Source organism: Zerene cesonia, chromosome 22, assembly GCF_012273895.1.
Source record: "Zerene cesonia ecotype Mississippi chromosome 22, Zerene_cesonia_1.1, whole genome shotgun sequence".
Classification (NCBI taxonomy): domain Eukaryota; kingdom Metazoa; phylum Arthropoda; class Insecta; order Lepidoptera; family Pieridae; genus Zerene; species Zerene cesonia.
The window spans coordinates 550,301-561,292 of NC_052123.1; the positions used below are offsets into that span (position 1 = coordinate 550,301).

Consider the following 10,992-nt stretch of genomic DNA (forward strand, 5'->3'; position numbering starts at 1 on the left):
TATAATCTGAACATCTGGTGAATAAATTCGAATCGTATCCGTCTGCGCGGATTAGAAAGTAAAATTGGCAAAAAAACTTCACACCCAAATTGTTTATAGAGCTGCTTATCTTAGCACTTAATGTTTTATTTTCAGATACTCTGTATGCGAATTTTGGAAAGCAGGATTTATGATGCGATAACGATTTAGATGGGTTACCAAGGACAGCGAATGCTGGCCTACTTTGTCGTCCGAGCGTCATTGAAACATAATAAAATGTTAATAGAATATCATCATTCATCAATTGTTGTACAAAAAATACACTTAATTATTGTCTGTTAATCTATTAATCTATTGTGGCTTAGGTCACACGTTATAAATTAGAATTTGCTATATAGTGCATATAAGTTTTATAGGTTAATGGCAAGATGAAGCGTAGGTTAAAAAAACCATGGAAAATACTGTTCTCGCTAACAAAATGTAGTTATTTATACTCTATAATTTCAAATTGCATGTATGCTTATTTATTTATTCAATAGGACTTCTTAAAGAAGCTCTTTTGAATCGTCATGCCACAGTTTTGATATGTACCACCGGTTCGGAAAGCAGCTTCTACATAGAAGAGCCGGCAAACTCTGTAGTCTTTTATATCTCCATAGTGTATCATGGTGTATTAAAACTTGAATATATATTATGTATCCTTTATTCAGTTGGTATTCATAAGCAGCGGAAATCATGCAATTCAAAACTCACATTTTCCGTCCGTACGAAGTAACCCATATACATAAATTTGTTTATTTCTTTTTAATATAATTTGAATGTATGAACATGCGGATACATTGAGGAAAATATCAAATTTATTAGTGTAGGATGAAATTTCATTGAAGCACTTATAATTTGGAAATTAATACAGATGTATTTCTTATTTTAATTCATTTCTATTTGCATAATGATCTGTTAGTATAAACATTATAATGTTATCTGTGGTATTACAAATAGGTTCGAAATAAGCAAAAGAGGAAGTGATTGAAAAATACAGACTGTTTACCAGATTTAACACGATTTAGCTACTGGGTTCAGTCTGATATGTTTGCGATAAATTATTTTTAATTTAGGAATAAATATTATGATGAATGAATCATTCTTACAGCAACAAAAAGTGAATAAATTCGAAATATATAGTACTGCCGGAAATTTGAACGCATTAAAATAATAAGTAAATGAATTTGTATGGGACATTTTAGAATTTTGGAAACCCGGCTAAAACTGGGTGCTTAACTAGTTTATACCGCATAAGATATATATTTATTATCTATGTTCACATTTCACAGTCGCCAATTAAATTACATACAAAGTTGACAAATAGTGGCGGTTATTTATTTGAAGGTTAATGATAAATTTTATTTTGTATCGCGCCGATTCACCCGTGGACGAAACTACAGGAAACACTAGTATTTCTATAGATTTCCTGCTTTATATAAACTATCAATGCAAAGTATCATCAAAATACATCCAGCAGGTTTCGCATGAAAGAAACATTCACCAACTACCTACTAGAAAAAAACTACTATTAGAAAAAAACTATTTAAAATAAATATCAAATTTTACATGTATACCTAATACTATTTATAGAAAAAATAACTTACTGTTTGGCTCTAAATTATTAGACACGATAATCTTGGGGTGTTCTATAGCAGCGTTCGCTTCGTAGCTACAATGGAGCGACACCAGCGCCGCGGCGACGAGTAGCGATACTAAATTCAACATCTTCTATTCGATACCAGATGGCGCGCTTGAGTATTATTCTGTGAAAAAATGAGAATGTAGGCTATTAATAATAGAATAATCTCCCATTTGTTTCAGCCAATTTTAGTAAGAAATTGTGTTCATACTATAGACTTTTTATGATTTTTGTAAAATGCCTTAGAATAATTCATATAGTTTATAAAAAACGATATTATATTTGAATAATGTATTTGATAATTTACATATTTTTTTACACGAAGCAATGAATTAAATACTATTTATGAAAAGATTTCAAATAGAGGAAGAAGAAGAAATTCTATTGTATTTATATGTTTGGACTTTGGTACCTCTTTGAAGGGATTATAATGTTTGTTTTTATTTAAAGCCAACATGGAATATTGTCTCATTTAAATCGAGTCTAGTTCTGCCAATTGGAAAATGGTTTAGTTTCTTATTAAATTGTTTTTTTAAACATTTTATTCTGATTAATTATCATCCATTAAGTAACAATAGAAATAAATATTGTAACCACAGAAAATCTTATCAAATAAATGGTTATCTTATAAAAATATCATTAAACGAATATTTACAATGAAAACATAGTATAAACGCGTTGTTATCGTTATATTTTATAATATAATTATACTACAAGTTAATTATACACATTTGTTGTTAGTAGGGCAATTTTTGATATAAAATTAATTGGGTTAGTTAGACAATTTGCAACCCGAAAGCGGCGGCATCAATTTTTATGATATTACCTTTTCGTACACTTTTTGAGGATAAGTATACTTTAATATACACATAAATATTATATTTTAATTATATAATTTCGCGAAACAATCAATTTTAATAACCAATTAAAAAATTAAAAAAAAAAAATTAAACTAATTAAATTTCCTTTGTAAAATTAACCTTCGATTTGTCAGAATTAGACTAAATTTAAATAGTACTAGAAGGTACCATATTCAAATAAAAATATATCATCAAACGATGTTCACCTAGTCGAAAGAGACGAGGTAACAAACATAAATAAACATTTAAATTGAGAATCCTTTTTTAGAAATCGGTTGGTTATACATATATGCAAGTAGATATTTCTTTTATTCCGAAGACAAACGATTTGTAACTTTGGAAAATGTTCGTAATGGATAAGTATTAAATTAAATATTAAAGAGGATTAACACAACATTGTTTATGACAGAATCTATTTCTTATTTACCCTAGATTTAATTATATAGGCATATTATAGGCAGTTAATAAGAGAGGCATCATCGTTTAATGTAAGATGACGCCTGTCGCCTATAATAAAAGAGTACGCAAGCTCTTGCAATCAATGGACTCATTTTGACGGAATTTTATCTGAAACTAGCTTTTCCCTGCTTCTTTGCACGTGTTAATTTCGTCGTAGTTTAATGGATGTTATCATACAAATCAACGTTCCTCTTGAATCACTATCTATTATAAAAACTCCATCAAAATCTGTTGCGTAGTTTTAAAGATTTAAGCATACCTACATAGGGACAGACGCGGGAAGCGACTTTGCTTTGCTTTATACTATGTAGTGAAGCATGATTTTCGTCTTTCTTTCCTTTCAAAAGGATGGGAGTCTAGGACATACTTTCTTTCTGAAGAAAAATCATTGATATTTCTATTTTTAACATGTAATAATAAATATCCGATTTTTCATTTTTATTTTTATTTTTATTTTTCTATTGAATTTGTTTGTTTGATCGCGTTAATATCGAGAACTTCTTTCAGTTTTAAATAGCCCGTTTATTGTGTAACGCTATATATCAACAATATAGAACACAGATAAAACCGGGGGTCAGAATAGTAAAAATATGTCGTTTAGATTTAAAGCATTTTTAAACAGCTATTGATCCGTTACTACGTAAACATTAGAGAAACAAGTAAATATAAATTTAAGACTAGTTTAAAAGAAAATATTCCATACAAAACATATTTCAATTTTTATAATTTTTTTTATTAATATCTAATATATAATGTCAAAAAGAACTGTTACAATGTTGATTTAAATTTGTCTGTTTGAATAAAGAAACAGTAACTCTGATATTTTCTACAACGTCTGTTAAAGATATATATTTATAACGAAATTAAATAAGCATCTCTAATGTCATATATTACAAAAATCCTTATTAATATTCAATGTGAGAGTGTGTTTGTTTATTTATCTTTTTTCGCGTCGCAACGGAACGAATTTATGAGATGTATTTATCAGTAAGTATAAATAACCAGGATTGACGTAAAGTACTTTGTATTCAGTAAAACCCAGAAATATGCGGGGGTGTTGAATAAATCTAAAAAGATAACTGAAAGATTAGAAAAAATGTTGTGTTGGTGTAAAATTAATTTGATAATGAACCGTACGAGCCGAACTAAATATGACGTATTGAATAAAATAATATAGATATTTTAATATTAATATTTATTGAATAAAATAATGTAGGTAATTTGGTTTGGGATCTAAGTAACTGCTGGCATTATTGTGATACTATTTTTATGGTACAGCTAGTACAATTAAAGTTGAAAACTACACGTAAAATGTTATAACTTAGTTTCTTTAGGGAAAGTGTATAACATTGTTCACACATAAGTTTATATAAGTTACATTATTTTAAGCTTAGGCTTATGATTATGTATATATAATTAATTAATTGTCCTCTCAATTTTAATTTAACTACAACAAATAATAAAATTAACGCTCATTTTAATAATTTGAATTATTAAGGTTTGATTTGACATTTATTTGAAATATATCTCCTTTCAAAAATAATAACCGTTGTCACGAAAGAGGTACCACTCCAGATTGTATAATATTATAAAAATGGGACGAAATAACAACAATTTCCTATAAAACACAAAAACAATCACGTCAAACTGTTGAAAACCCGCGGAATTATCGAGTAAAAAGCGTAATAAAACCAAAAAATACATTCAAATTGAGAATCTCTTAATTCTTCGGAATGTCGGTTGAAAATGTACATTTAAAATTACATTTTTAGTGAACGAAAAAAAAGAATTTTTACGTCACATTTCCAAAAATACGACTCACTTTATTATATTCTTATTCAGATTAAGCTTTTAGTTAAAATATAAGAGAAACAACTCACTTAAAACCCGCGTTCAAAATAAAATTCGCAGAAAGCCGAATATATTTTATCGACGCCCACAAATGGATGAATTTTCTTCAAATAACCCGAATACCAATAAATGATTAAGACAATGAAAAAGACGTGAATGAATAAGTTTCTTATCACGTCCGTCTTACCTTATCACACAACACTTAGAGCTGTTATCTCAATAATGGTTCTAAACGGAATAAGTAAGGTGACAGATTTTACTCTTATATATGCTGCGATCGTGTTGTGCTACACGGGGCGATTTTTCTACTACATTTTGTAAATTGTACTGAAATTCAAAGAGTCGTTCAATTAAACTTCACTTGGGATAGCGTTTTCATCGACAATACAGAAATAAGTTTCCCATCAGTGCTTGTATGGAATTGTTGAGTTAATGAATTAAGGAAAAAATTTGTGAATACGCAATATTGTGTTTTTTGCTGTGTGCGCTTCCCTGTTTTTGTGCGTCATTTCATTGGCCACATTTTGTGTATTGAATTATTTTAAAAACAACTATAAGTTTTTCTTTTTAAATCAAGTTATTTTTTTATCTTTTTTTAATTCTACGATACCTTCTCGTTATAATAAAACGAATAAAAATAATGTCTAAAATTATAGTCTCACTCAAATGGACAGATAATAAAACTATGAATCATTATTTAATTTTCGATACATAGTTTAGTAGTAAAATGATAAAAGATTTCATCATTTCATCGCTGACCTGATTCCTAGAAAATTTGATTATACAAAAAAAGATTTAAAAATAGTTATAATTATAAGAGAAAACTTTAAACATAACAAGTTTTTTTAGGTGTATGTTTGGTACATAAGTAATTATTAACAATTGCAATACAATCCAGCTAAATATAGGATCAATAACCTTTATGTGATAAATGCCTTCTTACAAATACGAATTGTTTGAACAGTATATTGTTTATTTTATGAAAAAAAAATCCTGATCAACACGATTAAAACATGTTAATTCATAAATAATATAATCAATAAATAAATATATGGACATAATAATAAAACAACCATGTTTAAGGAAAACACTAAATTGAACTCCATATGTCTATAATTAAATAACGGGAACAGCCCAGCTACACATGCGCTAAAGTTTCATCATGTTAACCAATTAATCGGAATAGTGATTCATAAGATGAGCATTCTCGCCACCTGACTTTTAGTAGTTGTTATGTCTAGCTTTCACTATCCCAATCTAGTTTTAAGTAGTATCATATTTTCGTTTTATTGTGTGTAGAATTTGAAATATTTCAATTGATAAGAAATAAAATGTAAAAATGTTTTTACGTATGTAATTTGTTTGATGTTTTAATTACTTATTTGAATTCATTCGGACGATTTTTTCAATTAATTTTTAACTATTGATAAAATAACGTAATTGATAATATTTTCTACAAAAAAGATGTCCGTCCCACCGACGTCTCATCGTTGACTCAAATGTTATTAGTGAAGAATTGAAAACCTGAGACTCAGATTTTCTAAACAATAGGATAAAAGTGATGTCCCGTGTCCCCTAGTGGGGTATGGGGCCGATGATGTACATATGTTTCACTGATCGATTTCCTTTACGGACAAGTAGGTGATCATCCTTCTGTGTCCTGCCAGACCGAGACATTTTTTTTGTGCGTCCCCACCGGGAATTGAATCCAGAACCCCTCGGTTCTACGTTCACGCGTTAACCACTGTACCAAGGAGGCGGTCTAGCAATAAGTCTAAACAATGGGATGATGAGCATAAAAAGTGAAATTTATCATAATATGACGAGATATCTATCTATCTAGAGTTCTAAGTATTGTCAATAATTATTTTATTGACAATACTTAGAACTTTTTAATTATTTGAACCGTATGCAAACCCTGTAAAGGAAAGCGTGATTATATTTTGTTTTTGTCTGGAGTGACACCGGCATGCATTAGATAAGAAACAGACCATACTGTAATGTAATATGTGGAGGGAATTACGCAAGCTGGAGTCTCATACAAATTGAAATAATAAAAATTTTCATATAAATGTAAATATCGATTTAATATTTAATAATTAAGTGATATTTCACAAAATACATTGTACAAATGTTGAAAATCAAATAAAAAAATGTTATTAGATTAGGTATTCGTCCCGGCCTCACTCATGGTACATATATAGCCTATATCAGTTAGGGAAGTTGCAGCTTTCTAATTGTGAAAACATTTTTAAATAATTTTAGTAGTTTCTGTGTGAAAACATTTCAAACATACTTACAAATACTTTCTCTTTATAATTGATATTATAATATAAAGAGAGATAAACTAATAAATAAAAATTCAACATCCACTTTTAACTCATTCATTCATAAAAATAAATTTTTACAATCATATGACAATGCAATAACCGCATTTCAATATTTGCGAATTAAATAAAGCGTAGTGTCATATTCAAATAGTTTCCCAATACAAAGTTGCGCGTTTAATTGTACTCTCAATTGGACATGCGCAAGCGCACGTCACAAGTCGTCGCCGATCCACAGCCGCTTCCGCTGAATCATATGAATGACATCGTAGTAATCAGATTTTTTATACACGATAAGTAACACGTGGTGAGATTAAATAATTGGTGTGATATTTGTGGAATCTAAAGCGATTGTGCTTCTTTGAATTCATTTGCGACGCAATTATTGTAATGGTTGATATAGAAGTGTTATAGGAAGAAATTTTTTATACGTTGTGGCGCTATAATCCACAATTTCGTTTTTTCGCTATTGATTTGATAAGTGTCGCCGTCTGAATAAAGTTAATAAATACATAAGTATCACCGTTAGAAGTTATCTATAAGTTACGAACAAATGTGTTACAATATAATCTAACGGTTTTTACATTTACTACGACATTTAACCACTCGGAATACGCTTACACTGCGTCACTGTTTAATTAATATGTGTTCTTTACATGTACATTTTAACGAAACACAAAACGACTTCAAGTTGCCAAAAATATAGCAAGTTTAAATGTGATGACTGGCACCAGCTTTCAGAGACAAAACAAATGATATTCATCAAGATATTTATGAGGTGACAACACAAAAAACCGTCGAATTTATAACCTATTTTTTGAAGTTAATAGAAAATTAATAGAAACGAACTTTTGTAATATGCGTATGTTTCAATTGTAATTGAAAAAAAGTTTTGCAAAGTCTATAACTAAGATAATACGCAGCAAATAAAGATCCCACGTTACTTTAGGGAATGCCGATTCAATTACACAATATCTATTCCTAAATGTATCAATAGGTTATATTACGTCGCATCTAGCCAAATTGTACATAGTATGCTGTGTAGCAATTGATCAAGATTCTAGGTTATGCGCAGTACGATTACTAGGTATTAATATGTGACATACTAAAGTTCTATGACTTATTTCAAGGTTCTGTTGTAATTACAATTGTTGTCGTGTTTTTTTCTCTATAGCGTATAATTTTATTGCGGTTAATAATTATAAATGTTGTTATTGCGGCAGTTGTAAAGTTAAATATATAATGTATGTACGCAATTTGTAAATACTGTGTCCATAGTTAGGTCGCATACTAAAAATTATTACTTTAAAATCCTAATGTGACATAATTTATTTTTGTGAAATACATGAAACGTTAAAAATGGAGGAAGAGTCCAGTTTGTTGTTGAAATAATGCGTGAGATGAGTAATCTGTGAGGTAAGTGGGGAATATCAAAAGAAACAACGCGAGTGAATCCACGGAGCATAGCTAGAGTATTCAAATGTTTGCTTTCCATCATCAGTTCAACTAACTTACCAAATTGTTGAAAGATTCGAGATAATCAATGTCTCTATAATGATGATAATGGATGTTATTAAAGATAATCCAATGAATTGCTGATTCCATGGGTAATGAATTTATGCTGATAAATATTATTTTTTTTAATGGAATGCATGTAGTAAAATTAACTTAAATCAAGAATTAATTAATTAAATAGATGAGAATGTAATTATATCAAATACCAATTCTGAAATATGTAAGTATTGCAAAATAATAGAAATACCAATCAGTTTTAAACAACACTAAAAACCTATTTAAACACTGCGAAAAATAAATAAATTTAATGTCTTTAAAATCACCTAGTGTGGTCCGTTACCACTAAAACAGAATATACTAGATAATTGCGGATTAACATCGCTTCGATCGAATGGTGGGCGATTATGGAAAAAAATCATCAGATTTTAAACAACTTTTGACGGTTTTAAAACATGTTTTATTACATGTGTGTGTGTTTTTATCATTTTAAGAATACGATAACTATTTCAGAAATTTTGAAAGAATAGAAAAAATTTGATCACGAGGCGGGACTCGAACCCACGTTTCTTGCCTAACGAGTGGCCGAGGGGCTAGGCGTTGCTACGGTTAAGCAAGAAACGCGGGTCCGAATCCCGCCTCGTGATCAAAATTTTTTCTAGACTTTCAAAATTTCTCAATTATAAAGCAATTCAATGCTATAAAACTAAAATTTAAAATTAAACGATAACTACTTGTCAATTTTTTGCAATGACTTTATATCTTTTTTTTATGTCATATCGGGCAACTGAGCTGATGGTCAGCCTGATGGTAACCGCCCATGAACATTAGTAGTGCCTCTGCGAATGCGCTACCCGCTATTAAGGGGATAGGGATAAGGAAAGGATCGACGACTGGAAAGAAGGAATTGGGGAGGATGTAGAAAAGGTGCCGATGGATGCTGATGACACATTGAAGTATTTAAACACGTTTTTTCTATAGGTACATAGGATAGAGATATATAGAGGTAGATAGATAGATTTATTAATTGAAGTTTTTAAGTTTACCTAATTTATGATAGATTTCTTATTTACTTGGGGAGGATAAAACATAAGTTTTATTTAAGCGGATACTGAATTAGCTTAGGCTTTCAGCTTATATCTTTGTGTTAAATTTTACTCAAATTGATACTATTGTTCTGGTTGAATTACAAACATACGAATCACTATATATATAGATGTAATATGATGATGATGATGGAGATAATATATTTTAAAAATATTTGATGGCATTTTAAATGATCATTTCATTATTTTCTCGTATTATAATTAAGAGGTACAAACATACGATTTGATGAAATGACGATTAAGTTATAATGATCCCCGGCTTCGCCCGAGTTGAATGACCAATTAAGCTAAATTTTGCCTAATTAAAAATACGTCTCAAACTGTTCACTTGATTTTGGCGTGATCATCGTGATAAAAACATACAAAATTTATATTACAATAATATGATGAAAATTTCGTCTTTAAATAAATATAGCAAATAGAAAATATAAATTATTGTATAGTGTTATAAGAGGTAAATTTTTATTAAATTTATCAGTTTATTCCAAGGAATGATTAATTCGTGTGATATTAGGAGAAATTACACAAATCTGAAAAAGTTTTTATGCAGTCGTTATTTCATTATCTATACTAATACTAGCTGCGCCCCGCGGTTTCACCCGCGTAAGTCCGTATCCCGTAGGAATATCGGGATAAAAAATAGATGTTGGCCGATTCTCAGACCTACCCAATATGCTTACCAAATTTCAGAGGAATCGGTCAAGCCGTTTCGGAGGAGTTTGGCAACGAAAACTGTGACACGAGAATTTTATATATATAGATTATAAAGAGAAAGAATTTGTAGTCCTGTCCAGTTTGTTTGTTTGTGATGGATAAAGTCAAAACTGCTGGGCTGCTGATTTTAAAAATTTTTTCACCATTAGAAAGCTACAACTTCTTAGTGGCATAGGTTATATATGTACCACGGGCGAAGCCGGGATGAACTGCTAGTTATTAATAAGATGCTCTTCACGCTGGCATCGCCTGTGGTACTTAATAGCCTATGCCACTCAGTGAAGCAGCTTTTCAAAGGCATGAGAATTTTCGAAATCGGTCCAGCAGTTTTTGCGCTAAAACGTTACAAACATACAAAGGTTTCCTCTTTACCATATTTGTGTAGATTACCTATTTATTACTCCATCAGGAACCGAACCAGGCGCAAGCAGTATACTTAGTCTGGCCATAAATACTGTTACACTTAATTATAAAAAAATATTACATTTGAATTTCGAATCTGT

The 10,992-nt window shown here is 29.9% G+C and overlaps 1 protein-coding gene across 1 annotated transcript in view; it reads right to left on the bottom strand.

The window, feature by feature from the left end:
- Positions 1 to 5,069, bottom strand: part of LOC119836043 (neural/ectodermal development factor IMP-L2-like) — an 11,672-nt gene extending 6,603 nt beyond the window's left edge. The window contains exons 1-2 of the mRNA XM_038361253.1: positions 5,018 to 5,069; positions 1,626 to 1,784 (exon numbers count right to left, since the gene is read on the bottom strand). Coding sequence (XP_038217181.1) covers positions 1,626 to 1,746 — 121 coding nt within the window. The 5' untranslated portion in view covers positions 1,747 to 1,784; positions 5,018 to 5,069. The remainder of the gene's footprint in view (positions 1 to 1,625; positions 1,785 to 5,017) is intronic.
- Between the last annotated feature and the right edge of the window lie 5,923 nt (positions 5,070 to 10,992).